The sequence below is a fragment of the Coregonus lavaretus genome (genome assembly GCF_964263955.1).
Source record: "Coregonus lavaretus genome assembly, chromosome: 31".
Classification (NCBI taxonomy): Eukaryota; Metazoa; Chordata; class Actinopteri; order Salmoniformes; family Salmonidae; genus Coregonus; species Coregonus lavaretus.
In genome coordinates this window covers 25,347,295-25,369,500 of record NC_140018.1, presented here as the reverse complement: position 1 = coordinate 25,369,500, position 22,206 = coordinate 25,347,295, and the positions used below count along the sequence as shown (strand labels likewise).

The 22,206-nt window shown below is 44.3% G+C and overlaps 1 protein-coding gene across 1 annotated transcript in view; it reads left to right on the top strand.

The window, feature by feature from the left end:
* The window catches only part of lama2 (laminin, alpha 2), a gene marked incomplete at its 5' end in the record, with an annotated part of 126,885 nt that overhangs the window by 59,724 nt on the left and 44,955 nt on the right, over positions 1 to 22,206 (top strand). The window contains 11 exons of the mRNA XM_084149188.1: positions 2,603 to 2,814; positions 4,355 to 4,461; positions 7,928 to 8,108; positions 8,317 to 8,453; positions 8,823 to 9,059; positions 12,433 to 12,576; positions 16,275 to 16,451; positions 16,747 to 16,932; positions 17,978 to 18,096; positions 18,401 to 18,518; positions 19,290 to 19,424. Of these exons, the coding sequence (XP_084005314.1) occupies positions 2,603 to 2,814; positions 4,355 to 4,461; positions 7,928 to 8,108; positions 8,317 to 8,453; positions 8,823 to 9,059; positions 12,433 to 12,576; positions 16,275 to 16,451; positions 16,747 to 16,932; positions 17,978 to 18,096; positions 18,401 to 18,518; positions 19,290 to 19,424 (1,753 nt within the window). The remainder of the gene's footprint in view (positions 1 to 2,602; positions 2,815 to 4,354; positions 4,462 to 7,927; positions 8,109 to 8,316; positions 8,454 to 8,822; positions 9,060 to 12,432; positions 12,577 to 16,274; positions 16,452 to 16,746; positions 16,933 to 17,977; positions 18,097 to 18,400; positions 18,519 to 19,289; positions 19,425 to 22,206) is intronic.

The following is a 22,206-nucleotide window of genomic DNA, read 5'->3' as shown; positions in this document are numbered from 1 at the left end:
GTAATTTCTGATCAATTTTGAGCTACTATGATAGAACATGTTTTCATTCATCAAAAGACAATGATGGAAAAATATGAAATTTGTTTTGAGATGAGAAATTTACTTCTCCCTGAGAACTGTATGTTTTGAACAATGTGTTTTCTATTTTTCGGTGTATTGTTTACTGACTGCTTGAGAGTGTATATCATTTTGATCACTTTGTTTATGATTTGAGAGCAGTGTTTGATTTTGAACACAGGTCAAACTGTTTTGAGGCAAATGTATCATTTTGCGAGAGGAGTCAGAGGTTTTGTAAATAGTGCTTGAAGATGAGGTTTTGTGTTGAATGTTTTCAGGAAATGGAACAAGGTTTCAGAAATTGTGTTTTAGCAATTGAGAAAAACTGTAATAGAAAATGACAAAAGTAAAAGTGAAAGTCACCCAGTAAAATACTACTTGAGTAAAAGTCTAAAAGTATTTGGTCAAAAGTAAATTTAATTGCAAAAATAAAGTAAAAGTAAAAGTACAAGTATAAATCATTTCAAATTGCTTATATTAAGCAAACCTGACGGCACAATTGTCTTGTTTTTTTAATTTACGGAAAGCCAGGGGCACACTACAACACACAGACATAATTTACAAACAAAGCATTTGTGTTTAGTGAGTCCTCCAGATCAGAGGCAGTGGGATGTTCTCTTGATAAGTGCGTGAGTTGGACCATTTACCTATCCTGCTAAACGTTCAAAATGTAACGAGTAATTTTGGGTGTCAAGGAAAATGTATGGAGTAAAAAGTACATTATCTTTAGGAATGTAGTGAAGTAAAAATAAAAGTAGTCAAAAATATAAATAGTTAAGTAAAGTACAGATACCCCAAACAACTACTTAAGTAGTACTTTAAAGTATTTTTACTTAAGTACTTTACACCACTGCAAAAATATAAATGCAACATGTAAAGTGTTGGTCCCATGTTTCATGAGATGAAATAAAATATACCAGAAATGTTCTATACGCACAAAAATATTATTTCTCTCAAATGTTTGGCACAAAATTTGTTTACATCCCTGTTAGTGAGCATTTTTCCTTTGCCAAGATAATCCATCCACCTGACAGGTGTTGCATAAGCTGATTAAACAGAATGATCATTACACAGGTGCACCTTGTGCTGGGGACAATAAAAGGCCACTCTAAAATGTGCAGTTTTGTCAATCAACACAATGACACAGATGTCTCCAGTTTTGAGGGAGCATGCAGTTGGCATGCTGACTGCAGGAATATCCATCAGAGCTGTTGCCAGAGAACTGAATGTTCATTTCTCTACCATAATCCGCCTCCAACGTTGTTTTAAAGAATTTGGCAGTATGTCCAACCGGCCTCACAACAGCAGGCCACATGTATGGCGTTGTGTGGGTGAGCGGTTTGCTGATGTCAACGTTGCGAACAGAGTGCCCCATGGTAATGGTGGGGTTATGGTATGGGCAGGCATAAGCTACGGACAACAAACACAATTGCAATTTTTCGATGGCAATTTGAATGCACAGAGATACCGTGATTGGGATGTTGCGGGTGGAGGCTCTTTCTTTTCAATTTCCAAAGTAAAATGATTCAATAATTTGTACTTATTTACATTTTTTATGTTTGGTCATGATTTCTGCATTAGTGCTGTCTACTCCCCAAGACACCTGCTTGATGATTGAAATGAAATTACAGACACGTACTCACTGTTCCACGCCAATGGCTCCTTCTCGCATAAGACAGTCAGAAGCAATAACATATTCAATTAATAAGTCTCCGGCGACTAAAGGAATCCGCTGCGCATGATATGGAAGGATTACTTTTCCCATTTGCTATCATGCAGATAGAAGGGCGGTGTGGAGATAAGGATTGGAGCAACCATTTAACAAGAAGGCACTAGAATGTATATCTTTATCAGGGCAGAACACGACTCACTTCTGAGGAGATATATGGCGGGAAAAGCAGGACAGTGCAGATAAGAGTTGGTAGGGGGAATAGCGATATTGTCTGTGGCTTCACGCATTAGCCTTTTCAGATTGTTTCTCTGTGTTTTGACTGCCAATTATACTTTCTACTGCCCCCCTTATTGTCCCTACTGAACATGTGAATTATACACAAACTAAGTGTTTATGTTATAATTGAAGCCAGTTTCATCATTGAAGTCATTTTAGTAAAACACTGAAGTGTCTGTGATATACGGCTCTGCATGCTTGATGTGGTTGCTTTTTATCCAGTTTCACTGTGACATTTAGCCTTCTAGTGACTTGAAAAGGAACAGAGGCATGGTGACCATATGTCCATTTCTGTCATTATACTGTAACTCTACTCATGGGAAACACATTCTCTCCATAGCTGAGCAGTGATCATTCAGTCCACTACTGTACAGTACCCTCGTTCCTTCCTGCTCAAATTAGTAATGATAGGGCTATACTGTAACTAGGGCCTGCGGTTATTCTTAATTCTGGTTATTCCTGGTCAGGACACAAGGTCAGAAAATACTGAGAAATAGGGCCCAGAGTTTCCCTGGTCATGTCATACAGTATGGTAAGGAAAAACTCAGGGCCCCAGCCACGAGTCATGATTTCCCTCTCCCTCTCTGGTCACTGTAGGTGCTCGAATGGCTACTTTGGTCAGCCGGCGGTTAAGGGGGGCTCATGCCAGCCCTGCCAGTGTAACGGTAACCTCGACCTGGCCTCACCGCAGAGCTGCGACCCCATCACCGGCTCCTGTCTGAGGTGTCGCGATGGCTACGGGGGAACCACCTGCAACACCTGTGCCGAGGGCTTCTATGGGGACGCCATCGAGGCCAAAAACTGCCAATGTGAGTATATGAAGTACATGAGTATCAGAGCCTGCAGTACGTTAAGCCCCTGTCCCTGTCTGAGTCTCCTTTGAAGAGCGGAGTGTTGCTGTAATGTTATGCGAGCGCTGCCTGTCTGCCTGCCTGCCTGTCTGACAGACAGCCTGCATGCCAGGTGTGGCGGTGTGTTTGAGAATGTTTGGCTTTGAGAATATGAATTATGGTGGAGAGAGAGCGAGAGTGAGTGAAGACAGAGATGTGCAGATGGTGACTGTCTGTGTAAATCCACATAAACAACCTGTGTTGACTCACAAACCTCAATGCTCAGCCCATAAAAGTTTATCATTCATCTGCCTCTCTGTTCTCAGCAGTGCAGTCTGCGATGTTGATAACGTCTGGATGAAGATAACTAATTAGTCTCTGTTTACCAAAACAACCCATTTAACGATGATGTCTAGTTAATAAAAAATGCATTACAGCTTATCACAGCTTATAGCCAAATGGATTCTTGATTTATAACTCTTGATATACAGCTGCAATACATTAAGATGATTCATGATGTCAAAGAAAATATAGAGGTATTGATAGTAATTGATAGTACATTAAGACTATAGACTGGTAGAGCACAAGAGTTAAACATGCAGCTAATGCATCTATAGACTTCTACAATAGAATGGAATAGCTGCCTTCATCTGCCTTGATAAAAGGTAGACGCACTACTTCAACTTTAATGAAATCTGTAGAATGATAAAAGTAAGTTGGTGAAAAGAAGTCAATTTTCGCTGAGTTATTCTGGCAGTCCTAACTGATTAAAGTGGTGGGGCATTGGGGCGGAGATGGAGTAATCAACATTAGGAATGCAGAAACGGGGCGGTCGTTGATGGAAATTGCCCATGCTATCATGGTGGCAGGGAAAACAAGTTGATGATCATTGTCACAGATCGCTGCAGCATAATGTGTAATATTGTTGCTTGTTTCAGTGTGTGATGAAACCATCAACATGACCCTTTCTCTCAGACAGCCCAAATTAAAAACTTTACCCACTTTAGATCCCATCTGGACTCCATGCTGTCAGGGAGAGAAAGGGAGTCTTACAACTCATACTCATTCCAACCTGTTAAACATTGAATAAATGCAGGCATTTTTAAACCTTACGCGGGCGAATGAGCACAGTACAAAGACAGAAGAAAAGCAGATGTCCCCTCCAACCAGTCCTATATGAAACCATCTGTGCCTGTGTTTTCTCCTGCAGATCACTAGGACTTTTTAAAGTAAATAATGAGCCAGTTATACAATGCAAATGTGTTCCCGTGTCTAGCAATCTGAAAGATGTTGGATTTGCGTACTCTGTATGAGTTGATGATAATAGACCGTAGTACTGCACAGCAATAGGACAGAAGAGAACAAGTGGACCTGCTTGTACTGTACAGTACATACCTTATGTGAGAGGGCCTTGTTGGGGCTGAACTTACACTGCTCCTTGTTATTCTAAATCGGATGAATTCAACTGATAAACCACCCCTCCCCTCTCCTCCTCCCCACCCCTCTCATTGGTCTACAGCGTGCCAGTGTCACAACAATGGCTCTGTGTCGGAGGTCTGCCACCAGGAGAATGGGCAGTGCCAGTGCAAGCAGCATGTGGTGGGACGGCAGTGTGACGAGTGCATGGTAGGTCACCAAAGGATCAGCTGTCATTCCGAATCATGTTCATTCGGTCACAATGTTATTTTATAATTGGGATACCCATACAAAGGTGGACAATCTATGGGGACATTTCAAATCAGTTACTGTGTCAGATACTGATGATTAGTAATGCTGATGTCTGAAGTTTAACCCATTTTTCACTCCAGTGTTTGGTTTCACAGATATATTGTCATCTAAATATTTCCAAAAGTTTCAGGATGACTACCTCGTTTATACTCAGTACCTCAGACATTCACAGATAACTAACTTCCTGCCCCTCACTGCTCCTGGTGAATGAAGCCCAACTGTTGGTGGGACGCAGAGGAGCAGGTGTGTAAGCCGTGCTCCTGCAGCCGTACAGGGGCCATGTCCCAGCGCTGCGACCTGGAGGGACGTTGTATCTGTAAGCCCGGCTTCGTGGGCCACCGGTGCGACCTGGGTCGCCAGGGTTACGAGCGTCGGGAGACGCGCAGGCCAATAGAGAGGGTCCGGCTGCAGCAGGTCCAGCGCTGGGGCTCGTCCCGCTCTGGGGGCTGTCCCCGGGGAGCCTACCGCCCCTCAGCGGTAAAGACAGTAAACATCTGCAGCACTGAGTGTTTTATTGTGTTAGTGTGGTGTGATGCTTCCCAAGCCTGCCCAATCAACCAACCCACCGAGTCCGTAGCTACAATTTCACCTCACCTAGCCACAACGAACATGTCCAGCCCTGACCCTGACTATATGTGACTGCAACCTGACCCCACTTCAAACCTGACCATATAGGCCTTCTCTGACTGACCACAACTGACCACTCTCCATCGTCCGAACAGAACAGATCTGATGTGTACTGGCTGGACCACAGAATGACTCTAACCTGACCTGAGCTGACATGACACATTGCCTGGTCAGCAGTAAGCCTCTGACCTTAATGACTGTATGTGAAACAGCCTGGCACTCCACTCATCTTAGCCTCTGCTTTCTGCTATGTAAAAACAATAAAAAAGTATGCACTCACTAACTGTAAGTCGCTCTGGATAAGAGTGTCTGCTAAATGACTAAAATATAAAATATATAAATATATTTCAACTGGGCCTGTCACTGAATAGCCTTGTGTGATACAGACTGTACTTACTAACACATATTTGAATTGAGCTAGGATTGTATGTATATGAACTAGCTATAAGGCTACTGTATGCATGTATATGAACTATTATGTACAGTATGTAAATATACATATACTGGTTACAGATAAGGTATGAATGTAGAACAGCATTCTTTAGATGTACAGATGTAGGATCTTAATTTGACCCGTATTGTCACAGGAAAATAATCCTGCAGCAACAGGATTTGAACGTTAAGTCCATAATTTTGCTTGATAGGTGGATAGGCTATTAGTGTGGGTTTTCAGTGAATTTATGAAAATCACAAAGCTCATCTGCATTTTCTGCGGTGCAGGAACATTCTCAGCAACAAAAGAGTGATCAAATTAAGATCATACGTTTGTACTGTACAGCTAAATGTAATTGTAAATCCTTGAGGCATTGAACACATACTTGAATGCACAGTGTGATTCAGTCACATAGTAGTCTACATTGTAAAGAGGTGATTGAGGATTCTTGGAAATATCCAGCCCCCACTAGATCCTTCAATTGATGTTTAACCTTTTAAATTGCCGTCTTATCAAGGACAGCCCTTTAAGTTGTGATAATTAATTATTCAGCCTATCTAACGGCATTCATCTTAATTGAACTGTTATTTAAAAGTTATGTTATTTAACCTTGGTCAGAGGCAGTGTTGGGGAAATTATTCTGAAAATATAGTTCACCAAGCTACCAATTACTTCACACTTGAAGAAAAAGCTACACTAAAGCTACCCTTAAGAAAAAGATGGTTTACTTAAGTTCCTTTGATCAAAAGTAGTTCACTCCAAACTACTTTGCGAAAAAAAAAAAAAAGGTACATCTGAAATGTCATATAGAAATTGCAAGAACGGCTCACTATAAGTTAACAGAATGTGTAACTTAGCCTATTAAACACAACAAAATTAAGGAAATTATTTCCTACTTCACCCATATTGTGTGCAACGCTAACACACCAGGCTGGAACCATGCTACACACAACCACATTACACACAACCACGCTACACACAACCACATTACACACAACCACGCTACACACAACCACATTACACACAACCACGCTACACACAACCACGCTACACACAACCACACTACACACAACCACGTTACACACAACCACGTTACACACAACCACGTTACACACAACCACGCTACACACAACCACATTACACACAACCACGCTACACACAACCACATTACACACAACCACACTACACACAACCACGCTACACACAACCACATTACACACAACCACACTACACACAACCACGTTACACACAACCACACTACACACAACCACGTTACACACAACCACGCTACACACAACCACGCTACACACAACCACATTACACACAACCACACTACACACAACCACGTTACACACAACCACATTAAACACAACCACGTTACACACAACCACGCTACACACAACCACACTACACACAACCACGTTACACACAACCACATTACACACAACCACGTTACACACAACCACGTTACACACAACCACACTACACATACACACATTATTATTTAGCTGTGCTGACAAGAGTAAGCAGGCACTTCTCACACACAGACATCTGTCATCCCCAACATAACACCTGGTTGCTGCTCAGGTGCTAACCGCTCTCTGTCAATCAATCAGCCGTCCATTTCCGCTCCCGCCTCCGAGACAACTGGATCCACATGGGCGGTGGATGCATCTCATCAGGACTCCGAGCACCCCCAGAGAGAGCTCCCATGTGACTCCCCTGGGAGGGAGGGGGGGGGGGGGTGGATAGTCTGGGGGAGAGGCCCAGGGATGCGTGCCACCTACCACCATCCCCACTCTTTCCTGTTGAAGGGAGAATAATGTAGATTGCCAACCAGGCAGGAGCTGTTGGCTCCTCATATAATCAGATTCATATCGGACCATCTGTCTCCGGCTGCCTCTTTCCCCGCCACCTCGCCTTCTACAGCTAAAATTCCCATTTACTTATTCACCACGTTGCTGCATTTATAATGAGACATGGACAGTTCCTCTGCCCGTTGCACAGATAAATGAGTTTATATTAGATTATGTTTTGTACTTCTAATATTTTGTATGTCCCCACCATCAATTGAATTGTTACTATTGTTACTACTGTTCAAAGAATTATTTCCCATACAGAGACGTTATTGTATGATGTGTGTTCTTGAATACTTTGTCTGAAGTATTGAAGTGTGTGTTTTGCAGTGTTTGCGGTGTGTCACTGTGTGCTGTACTCGTTTGCTGTGGTAATAACACTGTATGTCTGTCTATGACAGCTCTATGGAGTCCCTGAATGACCTCTGTATCTCTGTGCTATCCCCAGCCCCAGACCTATGGCATTCAGTCCGCTGGAGGCTGTGTCCCCTGCCACTGTAACTCCTTTGGGTCCAAGTCCTTTGACTGTGACGAGTCGGGCCAGTGCCGGTGCCAGCCTGGTGTCACTGGGCCCAAGTGTGACCGATGCGCTCCAGGACACTTCAACTTCCAGGAGGGTGGCTGCACACGTAAGAACTGACTGCCATCTAACTGATTGATGTCTGCGAATAACTTTTGGTCAATACAATACTTTAATACATCTTCTTAAGATTTTATTACTGCTTTCCTTCATGTTAAAAAAGGGTATTTTCTCTCTTACAGTTTTAATGGAAAGTTGTTGTGCTGAGCCTATTCTGTTGTTTTGAGTGGAGTTTGTTTTTCCTGCCCCCTTCCCAGCGTGCCAGTGCGCCCATGTGGGAAATAATTGCGATGCCAACATAGGACGGTGCATCTGCCCTCCCAACACTGTGGGGGAGAGATGTGACAAATGTGCCCCCGATCACTGGGGTCATGATATCATGGCGGGCTGCAAGGTACACCATACCTCACCTCATCTCACCCCGCTCCCCTCCAAACTGGTCCTGTCTGGCTCTTTCCTGGAGTTAGGCCTATTATTTTATTGATCAAAAATGCCCATTAAAAAGGTTTAGCAAAATAACCAACTTTTATAGTATAAAAATTAAAACTGCACAAAAGTGCTTTGAGATTGAATAGAGCAACACATCATAGGATTACTACTGTGTATAATTTTATAATTGATTTTGTAGCCAATGTTTTAACCCCCTTTGTGGAAAGTTTGTGGAATGTTTACCATATGAAGCTGATGGATTAACCCTTTGTGACTGGGTATTGATTCACCTAATGGTACATTGATTATGAATACCTGCCACTCTCCTCCACAGGCCTGTGGGTGTAACCAGGTGGGCTCAGTGACCCAGCAGTGTAACCCCAACACAGGCTGCTGCATGTGCCGGGACCAGTTCCATGGAGAGAAGTGCAGCGAGTGTAAGCTTGGCTACCGGGACTTCCCACAATGCATTTCCTGCGGCTGCAACGTGGCCGGTTCGGACAGCCAGACTTGTGATGCAGACCAGAATGTGTGTGCCTGTGCAGACAGGACTGGACAATGCAGCTGCAAGGTAACCCACAACCATCAGTTGATTGTAGTCTACTCTATTATCTACAGTGGGGAAAACAAGTATTTAGTCAGCCCCCAATTGTGCAAGTTCTCCCACTTAAAAAGATGAGAGAGGCCTGTAATTTTCATCATAGGTACACGTCAACTATGACAGACAAATTGAGGAAAAAAATCCAGAAAATCACATTGTAGGATTTTTAATGAATTTATTTGCAAATTATGGTGGAAAATAAGTATTTGGTCACCTACAAACAAGCAAGATTTCTGGCTCTCACAGACCTGTAACTTCTTCTTTAAGAGGCTCCTCTGTCCTCCACTCGTTACCTGTATTAATGGCATCTGTTTGAACTTGTTATCAGTATAAAAGACACCTGTCCACAACCTCAAACAGTCACACTCCAAACTCCACTATGGCCAAGACCAAAGAGCTGTCAAAGGACACCAGAAACAAAATTGTAGACCTGCACCAGGCTGGGAAGACTGAATCTGCAATAGGTAAGCAGCTTGGTTTGAAGAAATCAACTGTGGGAGCAATTATTAGGAAATGGAAGACATACAAGACCACTGATAATCTCCCTCGATCTGGGGCTCCATGCAAGATCTCACCCCGTGGGGTCAAAATGATCACAAGAACAGCGAGCAAAAATCCCAGAACCACACGGGGGGACCTAGTGAATGACCTGCAGAGAGCTGGGACCAAAGTAACAAAGCCTACCATCAGTAACACACTACGCCGCCAGGGACTCAAATCCTGCAGTGCCAGACGTGTCCCCCTGCTTAAGCCAGTACATGTCCAGGCCCGTCTGAAGAGTGCATTTGGATGATCCAGAAGAGGATTGGGAGAATGTCATATGGTCAGATGAAACCAAAAAAACTCAACTTGTCGTGTTTGGAGGACAAAGAATGCTGAGTTGCATCCAAAGAACACCATACCTACTGTGAAGCATTGGGGTGGAAACATCATGCTTTGGGGCTGTTTTTCTGCAAAGGGACCAGGATGACTAATCCGTGTAAAGGAAAGAATGAATGGGGCCATGTATCGTGAGATTTTGAGTGAAAACCTCCTTCCATCAGCAAGGGCATTGAAGATTAAACGTGGCTGGGTCTTTCAGCATGACAATGATCCCAAACACACCGCCCGGGCAACGAAGGAGTGGCTTCGTAAGAAGCATTTCAAAGTCCTGGAGTGGCCTAGCCAGTCTCCAGATCTCAACCCCATAGAAAATCTTTGGAGGGAGTTGAAAGTCCGTGTTGCCCAGCGACAGCCCCAAAACATCACTGCTCTAGAGGAGATCTGCATGGAGGAATGGGCCAAAATACCAGCAACAGTGTGTGAAAACCTTGTGAAGACTTACAGAAAACGTTTGACCTGTGTCATTGCCAACAAAGGGTATATAACAAAGTATTGAGAAACTTTTGTTATTGACCAAATACTTATTTTCCACCATCATTTGCAAATAAATTCATAAAAAATCCTACAATGTGATTTTCTGGATTTTTTTCCTCATTTTGTCTGTCATAGTTGACGTGTACCTATGATGAAAATTACAGGCCTCTCTCATCTTTTTAAGTGGGAGAACTTGCACAATTGGTGGCTGACTAAATACTTTTTTCCCCCACTGTATTTATCTACTCTACTATTATCACCTAGAATATTCATCACAGGATGCTGTGTCAGGTGATTGCATCAGACTTCTCCAAATAAGTGACAGCAAGAAACTACAATGAAATTCTCCCAAAAGAAACCAAAGCCAGCTCTTCTGGCATCTCCCTGATGTCTAACCAGCACTGACTTATCAAAGTTACATAGCGTAACTAGGCCTGTATTTTTTAAGCCTCACTGCAATTACCTGGAAATGTCACATTAGAGTGACTATGGCAGATTTCTTCATATAGCCTATATTTCAACAGCAGCACTCTAGCTCTCCGTACCTACCTAGTACCTTCCCTATCTGGGCTCAGCACAGGGCCTGTCGCCATCCTCTGCCTGCTTGCCAGCACCGAATAAACCCAGAGCCAGGCAAACAGAACCCAGGCAGGCAGCGTAGCGTCTGTGTGTGTCTGTGTGAGGGAAGGGAGTGTGAGATGGAAATAGACCTGACGTGGGGGGAAGGCATTCAGATTAGCTAGCGCCAGGCAGGCAGTCGTCGCCATCCCCAGCTCCGTGCCTCACAGTGACAGTGCTGTGACATTGTGACAGGCTGTCACGCAGGGACAGCTATGAGAGGTGATGACTCTCATTAACGCAGACTGAGAGAGAGAGGGTGAGAGAGAGAGAGAGAGAGAGAGAGAGAGAGAGAGAGAGAGAGAGAGGGAGAGAGAGAGAGAGAGGGAGAGAGAGAGAGAGAGAGAGAGAGAGAGAGAGAGAGAGAGAGAGAGAGAGAGAGAGAGAGAGAGAGAGAGAGAGAGAGAGAGAGAGAAAAAAACTGCCGCCACCCAGTAAAAAGCCCCTTTCTACCCTGAAGTAAAGGTGACACATGAAGAGGAGAAGACTGTTGTTGTTGGGTCTCTTGTTGTAGTGTGTGTGTGTGTGTGTGTGTGTGTGTGTGTGTGTGTGTGTGTGTGTGTGTGTGTGTGTGTGTGTGTGTGTGTGTGTGTGTGTGTGTGCGGGCGCACATGCGTATCTTCCCTCACTGGCTGTTTATTTTAGACTACTGGGATGGATGGATGGATGGATGGATAGAGAGAGGAGGTTGATGGGTTTAGGGATGTTAGTGAAGGTCACGGTGATGGACAGTGACTGGAGGGGTGATGGACACGGTGATGGACAAGGTGATGGGGTGGCGTGGCTCTGTGTGTTACATGAAGCCATAGCAATATAATTTCTGGCATCCTTAGCATCCTCCTTAAAGTTGAACCCACAGACTATTTTTTTATTTTTGTATATGTAGTTCATGGCACAACCAATGTCTGTTATGAATGTCGCTTCTCAGTTCCGAATGCTTTGGGAGTGTATTAGCTAGGGGAAAGCATAAGATAAGATATAAGTGAAATGTTCCATTTGAAATAGTGGTTTTTGGTATGATGCACTGTTATCAGGGCTGTCACTGCACCTTATCATTCCTCCGCAGACATGTCACTGTGGTACACATACACAGCAGCCCCTTTGACATGCACCTACTGTACCTACACACATCGCTGCCTTGGGATTCTTCTGAATATCACCTTCTTTGATCAATACCAAGCAGGATAGGCGAAGAGCACAAGAGATATGACTTTTTCTGTCACTAGTATTTATCGCTTGGCTCTGTCTTTAATCAAATATCTCTCTAGGCCTATAATATGTTTGCAAATCAATTCAGATTTGTTTTGTGTTTGTTCTTATGTATACTCTACTGAAGACTTCACTGTATAGTTGTGTGTTCGGTCCCCAGGCGAATATACAGGGTCTGAAGTGTGACCAGTGTAAGTCGAGGACTTTCGGCCTGAGCACCAGGAACCCACTGGGCTGCAGTCAGTGTTACTGCTTCGGTATGTCCAACACCTGTACTGAGGCACAGGGCCTCATCCGCATGTGGGTAAGTCAAGTCATGAAGAAATGTGGCAGAAATCCACACGCAGCACACATGTACACATGTATTCCCAATCTCATGCAAGTCCACCCACGCACAGGCACAGACTGAGGTACAGTATTCATACACAAACATACAGTAACTGTGAGTGCACCCACCCACATCACGCAACACACACACACAGACAAACACATATCATATGAATAATGTTCTATGCCAGTGTTCACCAACCGGTCGATCTCCAAGGCTTTCCTAGCCAAACATTTCTGTAAAAAGCCAAATGATAAAGCCTTGCGAACACTGTTTTCTTATTCGTTTAGCACTGTTTGAGGTAGGTGCAATTGATTCAGCTGCCCTGCGCGCCGGGTAAGCAAAGTGTTCCCATTTTGAACCATTTCATGTGTCTGAAAGCAAATCAAGTCAACGTATAGGCCTACCGCTGGCCAATCAGATAGCTCAGATCACCATGTCTGCAGCTTTCATGAGCCCACAGCGAAGTTGATAGCCGAGTCTACTGTGTGAGATTTCAAAACTTTCAAAACCATGACTACAGAGAGACTGTCAAAGAATACAGCAAAGAGCTGCTGTTTTTTTAGTGATTTAATATTACGTTTTCACATTTTTACTCTGTCAACACTTTATTCAACACTTTTATAAGCCATAATACGCCCGACCCTATCCACTCGCTCTACAAAGTGTATCAATATACTTGCGTTGTTATTAGCAACTTGCGTCTTTCTAATATCGAGGAGTAGCGTATTTCAGAAATAAATGAAGTGCCATCGAGTTTCGCCATCAGCTGGAAGACAGTGTCCCCTTTTTGGTCAGTCAGCAGAGGGAGGAAGAGCTGATGAACATTGAGAGGCAGCCTCTCCACTGCTCGCTCTCTCTCGCTCCCTCCACCATCAGTCCAGTCAAATAAAAAAAAGCTAATGATTTCAATTTATGCCTCACAAGTAGTAGGCCTAAAACAAATGATATATTACCAGTGGGATCATATACCTTCCGTTTTGAAATATAATTTTAAAAATGGTCTGAGAAGAACAACATTGGCAAGGCAATTCAAGAATAGCCAATAAGTGATAATGGATATAGGGTACAGTAGATATAGGCTATAATAAAACAACATTTGTTTTCATGCAACAGTTAACAAACATGAATTAGTCCAATATACTGTATAACTTACTGTACGTGCAACCAAAGTACTGAAATAGTCTAGAGGGAAATGCCACAACCCAGCTATATGATTTTATGGGCAACAGAGTAAATATTAATAACATGAAAGTGGTTCTCCTCCATTGCTTCATTCCCAACCAGGTATTTACCAGGTAGGGGCTTGGAGCAGGCAGAGGCTGGGAGCTACAAGCTGCAGCTTCCCTGTTTGTTTTTAATAAGGATTTTCTGCCAGAGTGCCTCAGATCTGATAACCCTCCATCCGCTGTGTCCATGGAGACCGCGGCTGAGGACATCGGAAGAGGGACCCTTCTTTCATATAAATGGAAACGACAAACAAATGAAATAAAGGGTGTCGTCCCAAAGTTAATCTAAGTTTGTTTTCTTTAAGACAAAGAGAAAAAAAGACAGCCAGTTGAGAATCCTCTCCCTTATTCATTGGAAGGCAGGAGATTGTCTCTAAGTCAGTGAGTCATGAGATTGCATGGTGAGGTGAGGGTCACAGCCTGGCCCCCCTGGAGCCTTTAGTGAGCCCTACGCTGGATATTTAGATGGGAAGGGAGGGCACATTTAAAACAGGGGCCTCAGAGGCATAGTCTACTGTACAGAAGTGACTTTTTAAAGATATGAATGTTCTACTTGCCCGATTAATCACGTCTCTGGCCTGCCCTCAGGATGTGAAATGCATTTTAATCTACAACTGTATGAGAGGCTGAGTCCTGGTGTGTTATTGGAGAATACAGTTGTCCAATGTCACAGAGGCTGTTTTCCTTTTGAAAAGTACTTGCATCACTCACTCGCAACATAAGCACTTTACAGTGAGGGAAAAAAGTATTTGATCCCCTGCTGATTTTGTACGTTTGCCCACTGACAAAGACATGATCAGTCTATAATTTTAATGGTAGGTTTATTTGAACAGTGAGAGACAGAATAACAACAAAAAAATCCAGAAAAACGCATGTCAGAAATTTTAGAAATTGATTTGCATTTTAATGAGGGAAATAAGTATTTGACCCCTCTGCAAAACATGACTTAGTACTTGGTGGCAAAACCCTTGTTGGCAATCACAGAGGTCAGACGTTTCTTGTAGTTGGCCACCAGGTTTGCACACATCTCAGGAGGGATTTTGTCCCACTCCTCTTTGCAGATCTTCTCCAAGTCATTAAGGTTTCGAGGCTGACATTTGGCAACTCGAACCTTCAGCTCCCTCCACAGATTTTCTATGGGATTAAGGTCTGGAGACTGGCTAGGCCACTCCAGGACCTTAATGTGCTTCTTCTTGAGCCACTCCTTTGTTGCCTTGGCCGTGTGTTTTGGGTCATTGTCATGCTGGAATACCCATCCACGACCCATTTTCAATGCCCTGGCTGAGGGAAGGAGGTTCTCACCCAAGATTTGACGGTACATGGCCCCGTCCATCGTCCCTTTGATGCGGTGAAGTTGTCCTGTCCCCTTAGCAGAAAAACACCCCCAAAGCATAATGTTTCCACCTCCATGTTTGACGGTGGGGATGGTGTTCTTGGGGTCATAGGCAGCATTCCTCCTCCTCCAAACACGGCGAGTTGAGTTGATGCCAAAGAGCTCGATTTTGGTCTCATCTGACCACAACACTTTCACCCAGTTCTCCTCTGAATCATTCAGATGTTCATTGGCAAACTTCAGACGGGCCTGTATATGTGCTTTCTTGAGCAGGGGGACCTTGTGGGCGCTGCAGGATTTCAGTCCTTCACGGCGTAGTGTGTTACCAATTGTTTTCTTGGTAACTATGGTCCCAGCTGCCTTGAGATCATTGACAAGATCCTCCCGTGTAGTTCTGGGCTGATTCCTCACCGTTCTCATGATCATTGCAACTCCACGAGGTGAGATCTTGCATGGTGCCCCAGGTCGAGGGAGATTGACAGTTCTTTTGTGTTTCTTCCATTTGCGAGTAATCGCACCAACTGTTGTCACCTTCTCACCAAGCTGCTTGGCGATGGTCTTGTAGCCCATTCCAGCCTTGTGTAGGTCTACAATCTTATCCCTGACATCCTTGGAGAGCTCTTTGGTCTTGGCCATGGTGGAGAGTTTGGAATCTGATTGATTGATTGCTTCTGTGGACAAGTGTCTTTTATACAGGTAACAAACGGAGATTAGGAGCACTCCCTTTAAGAGTGTGCTCCTAATCTCACCTCGTTACCTGTATAAAAGACACCTGGGAGCCAGAAATCTTTCGGATTGAGAGGGGGTCAAATACTTATTTCCCTCATTAAAATGCAAATCAATTTATAACATTTTTGACATGCGTTTTTCTGGATTTTTTTGTTGTTATTCTGTCTCTCACTGTTCAAATAAACCTACCATTAAAATTATAGACTGATCATTTCTTTGTCAGTGGGCAAACGTACAAAATCAGCAAGGGATCAAATACTTTTTTCCCTCACTGTAAACCCTTGGAACAGAGCTTCCCAAACACAACCCATTATCTGTGTATTGCGTGTGACATTTAGGCCTATAAGTGATGCTGTTTGTTTGTTGTGTCTGTGTTGCTGTAGCTGTCCCTGAAACCAGAGCAGACCAAGCTGCCCCTAGTGGACAAAGCCAACCAGCAGGAGACCACACGCGGAGTGACCTTCCAGCACCCAGAGATCATCGCTAACGCTGACCTGGTCACCCAGAAACTGACCGAACCCTACTACTGGAGACTGCCTGAGCAGTTCCAGGGGTCCATGGTGAGGGCACCCTCATCTTGAAATGATTTAACAAGTTGATAACAGGTGTACAATCAACCCCTGATATACTGTATATAATTGCTTGGGACTGCTTTACGTATAGCCTATGCTTACACTAAACCCAAACATGCAGATATCTGGAGTGAAAATGTATGTATTTGAATTGGGAACTGGTGAACAATACTGCTTTGAAATACTTTCCAACTTGCACTTATCAGGAGTTGACTATATTCTGTTCAGAGATGTGTATAGTACTGACAAGCTTCTTTACTTGGATGTGGTTTCTCCTCTTTAGATCACAGCCTACGGCGGCAAGCTGAAGTACGCTATCTACTTTGAGGGGCGTGACGAGACAGGCCGTACCTCCTACGAACCCCAGGTCATCATAAAGGGAGGGCCCAACAGAGACAAGGTGATGGTCCGCCACATGCAGGGACTGCAGATTGGACAACTCACCCGCCATGAGATCGACATGACAGAGGTAAGGAAATAAGCCAGGGTTTCCCAAACTAGTGGTCGCGACCCCATGTGGTATCGCCTGATTTGAAAATGGGGTCGTGAGAGAAAATGTGCACTTCATAGATCCAGGGTTACGTCAGTAACCTCTATTAGCCAAGGTTGTAATAAACAGAGCGGTTTCTGTTTTCTTCCTACAAATGTGGCTCTATCTTTTGAATGGTTTAAGCTACTAAATATTATGACCCCATCACTGAAAGATAACAAAGACTCTCGGGAACACATTCGTTAGTACTGTTTCCTTCTACTATGCCCACAAGTTGTTAGAACTGAGTGGACAAGACTAGGCACTAAATCCGACTGGAGGAAAAAGAACATCATCAATGATGATGTTCTTTTCTACACAGAAAATCATACAACATTATTGCCTGATGATCTTCTGAACTTCCCAATACCTTTCTGATGCATTTCAGTCACTTCAAACCATACTGTCTTCAGATTGAAATACTGTCAAAAGTTCTGTCAGACTGATTTGTAATAGACTGTCATAGCCACAATTAAAAAAGTCAACATTGGCCGTTGATTACATCACTTTTCTTTACATGGTGGGTTCACGAAAAATGTTTGATATCAATATGTGCAAAGCTGTCATCAAGGCAAAGGGTGGCTATTTGAAGAATTTCAAATATATCTCAAATATAAAATATATTTTGATTTGTTTAACACTTTTTTGGCAACTACATGATTCCATATGTGTTATTTCATAGTTTTGTTGTCTTCACTATTATTCTACAATGTAGAAAATAGTAAAAATTAAGAAAAACCCTTGAATGAGTAGGTGTGTCCAAACGTTTGACTGGTAGTGTATTTTCCTGCATAAGTCAAATAAGGATTATGCCTCTACTGCCATTCTTTCCAATTAGACTGGCTTGGATTTCTCCCTGACCAATATGGCTGCCATTTTCACCCCATTCTGGAACTTTGAACTTTGAGGGTTTATGACATAGCCTCTCGAGGAATTGAATAGTTTCTCGATGCTAGTGATGTCATAAACATGTTTTGTTTTTCAGCACGAGTGGAAGTACGAAGACAAGAAGGCCATGACACGCGAGGACTTCATGGACGTCCTGTTTTACGTTGACTACGTCCTCATCAAGGCTTCCCATGGGAACATGATGCGACACAACAGGTGAGCTCTCCTCTCTGTCTTTGTGTGAACACACAATGGGTTAGACTGAGACATACTGTTAGAGGGCTGTTTACTCTTCCTTTTAGTATCATGGTCAGATTAATCATGTCATGTTAACATGGATCACCCGCTGCATTTAACAGTGACTTGTTTTAATGAACGAGGGGCAATAGCATTTGATAATAGCATGTTTCAAGTATAGAGAAGAGAATGCAGAATGTCCATGGAAAAGCGTTGCATTGTTGACATTGGCTCACATGGCTGTCGCTCTCCCTCTCTCTATCTCTCTCTCCACTAAACCCAGGATCTCTGAGATTTCTATGGAGGTGGCAGAGGAGGGAAGGCCGTCCGTGGAGAGTGAGCGGGCCCACCAGATAGAGAAATGTGACTGCCCCCTGGGCTACTCCGGCCTGTCCTGCGAGGTAAGCTAGCTAGCCACACAGCTAGCTGTGTCTCTGTGTCTCCCATCAGACCATCAGCCATGGCAACAGGGTCCATCAGAGAGGGCTCTCGGTGTGTGTGTGTGTGTGTGTGTGTGTGTGTGTGTGTGTGTGTGTGTGTGTGTGTGTGTGTGTGTGTGTGTGTGTGTGTGTGTGTGTGTGTGTGTGTGTGTGTGTGTGTGTGTGTGTGTGTGTGTGTATGTGTGTGTGTGTGTGTGTGTGTGTGTGTGTATGTGGCAGTCGGTCACAGTCCAATCAGAGCCACAGACATGGAGACAGGAGAAAACAGCTGTTAGAACACTCCACAAGACAATCCTTCTCATCAAAACTGCCAGCTCTCTCTCTCTTTCTCTCTCTCCCTCTCTTTCTCACAGCTCCATCCAGACACATCTAATGCTCCCCCACTCTTTAGCACGGCTCTAATCCACTCCTAATTAACTCTTGTGTTACTACGATAACTTCCATCCAAACCTAAGTGTTACTGATGTGTCTCCGACTGGATTCCTCATAAAGGTGGCTGTAAGCAAACCAGACAGATGGCACTTATTTGAAGCTGCCACATAGTTAATAAAGTATTTTTAAACAGGCATTTAACGTGTTTGCTGGGAACAGATGGCGTCTCAAATTGACCTGATTAATTCTCAGTGCGTGTGTCTTGTTGGAGCTCCAGAGCCTGGCATTCCCGTGAGCGGCTCGGGGGCGTAACAGCCTAACAAGTAACCGTGTGTCTGTCTGTGTTTCGCCCATCGGCAGGAATGTGGGGCAGGGTTTTACCGCCTGTCTGCCCGCAGCGGTGGCGCGGCCTCCAGAGCAGGCATCGGGAGCTGTGTGCAGTGCCAGTGCAACAGGCACAGTGAGGCATGTGACCCGGAGACATCCATCTGCCAGGTAAGCTCTTTACATAGTCCCCATGACCTGAGGAGAAGGATGCCATTGGCACTGGTTGGCAGGCTGCCCTGTGACTGCACCCATACCCGCCCACTCTACTCTACTCTCTCTCTACCATAGATGGGTAATTAGCCCAACAATTTACTTCACAGCTCCGTTTCAAATTTACTTTAGCCCAGACCTTTATCTAGCAAATTAAAAACTCTCTCCCTTTTATCCTCTATCTTCTCAACTCCCCTGGGTTTCAAACTGTCGGAATAATGGCGCCGGAGGAGAGGGCTGCCGTTGTACGGCCCCCTAACCAATTGTGCTATTATGTGTGTTTTTTTGCGTTATCTGTAATTTATTCTGTACATAATGTTTCTGCCATCATCTCTTATGACCAAAAAGAGCTTCTGGATATCAGGACATCGATTACTCACCTCGTATTGGACGAAGATTTTTTCTTCAACGTGTCGGACGCAAAGGATATTCTACAGACACCCGACAAGGCCCAAATCCCCGTCATTCGCATGAGAAAGAGACTGAAATATCGTGGACGTAGGTCAGCGTGCCTTGTAAAGATCAGACGGCGAGTGAGTAATCTGCCTCTACCATCAGTCCTATTAGCCAACGTACAATAATTGGAAAAACAAAAATGGACGACCTACGATCACGGATATCCTACCAACGGGATATTAAAAACGGTAATATCTTATGTTTCACCGAGTCGTGGCTAAACAACGACATGGATAGCATACAGCTGGCGGGATATACGCTACATTGGCAGGATAGAACGGCTGACTCCGGTAAGACAAGGGGTGGCAGTCTGTGTATATTTGTAAACAATAGCTGGTGCACAAAATCAAACATTAAGGATGTCTTGAGTTTTGCTCACCTGAGGTAGAGTATCTCATGATAAGCTGTAGACCACACTATTTACCAAGAGAGTTTACATCTATATTTTTCGTAGAGCATTTACCACCACAAACCGATGCTGGCACTAAGACTGCACTCAATGAGCTGTATAAGGCCATAAGCAAACAGGAAAACGCTCATCCAGAGGCAGCGATCCTAGTGGCCGGGGATTTTAATGCAGAGAAACTTAAATCCGTTCTACCTCATTTCTACCAGCATGTTAAATGTGCAACCAGAGAAAAAAAAAACTTTACTCCACACACAGAGATGCGTACAAAGCTCTCCCTCGCCCTCCATTTTGCAAATCTGACCATAATTATATCCTCCTGATTCCTGCTTATAAGCAAAAACTAAAGCAGGAAACACCAGTGACTCGGTTAATAAGGAACTGGTCAGATGACGCAGACGCTAAGCTACAGGACTGTTTTGCTAGCACAGACTGGAATATGTTCCGGGATTCTTCCGATGGTATTGAGGAGTACACAACATCAGTCACTGGCTTCATCAATAAGTGCATCGATGACGTCGTCCCCACAGTGACCGTACGTACATACCCCATCCATGGATTACAGGCAACATCCGCACTGAGCTAAAAGGTAGAGCTTCCGCTTTCAAGGAACGGCACTCTAACCTGGACGCTTATAAGAAATCCCGCTATGCCCTCCGACGAACCATCAAACAGGCAAAGAGTCAATACAGGACTAAGATTGAATCGTACTACACCGGCTCCAACGCTCGTCGGATGTGGCAGGGCTCGCAAACTATTACAGACTACAAAGGGAAGCACAGCCACGAGCTGCCCAGTGACACGAGCCTACCAGACGAGCTAAATCACTTCTATGCTCGCTTCGAGGCAAGCAACACTGAAGCATGCATGAGAGCTGTTCCGGATGACTCATTGATCACGCTCTCCATAGCCGATGTGAGTAAGACGTGTTAAGCAGGTCAACATTAACAAGGCGGATTACCAGGACGCATACTCTGAGCATGCGCTGACCAACTGGCAAGTGTCTTCACTGACATTTTCAACATGTCCCTGACTGAGTCTATAATACCAACATGTTTCAAGCAGACCACCATAGTCCCTGTGCCCAAGAACACTAAGATAACCTGCCTAAATGACTACCGACCCGTAGCACTCACGGGTCAGATGATGATATCTCTATTGCTCTCCACACTGTACTTTCCCACCTGGACAAGAGGAAAACCTAAGTGAGAATGCTATTCATTGACTACAGCTCAGCGTTCAACACTATAGTGCCTTCAAAGCTCATGACTAAGCTAAGGACCCTGGGACTAAACACCTCCCTCTGCAACTGGATCCTGGACTTCCTGACGGGCTGCCCCCAGGTGGTAAGGGTAGGTAAGCTGATCCTCAACACGGGGGCCCCACAGGGTTGTGTGCTCAGTCCCCTCCTGTACTCCTTGTTCACCCATAACTGCATGGCCAGGCATGACTCCATCACTATCATTAAGTTTGCCAACGACACAACAGTGGTAGGCCTGATCACCGACAACGATGAGACAGCCTATAGGAAGGAGGTCAGAGACCTGGCCATGTGGTGCCAGAATAACAACCTCTCCCTCAATGTGATCAAGACAAAGGAGATGATTGTGGACTACAGGATAAAAAATAGGACTGAGCACGCCCCCATTCTCATCGACGGGGCTGTAATGGAACAGGTTGAGAGCTTCAAGTTCCTTGGTTTCCACATCACCAACGAACTATCATGGTCCAAACACACCAAGACAGTCATGAAGAGGGCACAACAAAGCCTATTCCCCCTCAGAAGACTGAGAAGATTTGGCATGGGTCCTCAGATCCTCAAAAAGTTATACAGCTGCACCATCGAGAGCATCCTGACTGGTTGCATCACTGCCTGGT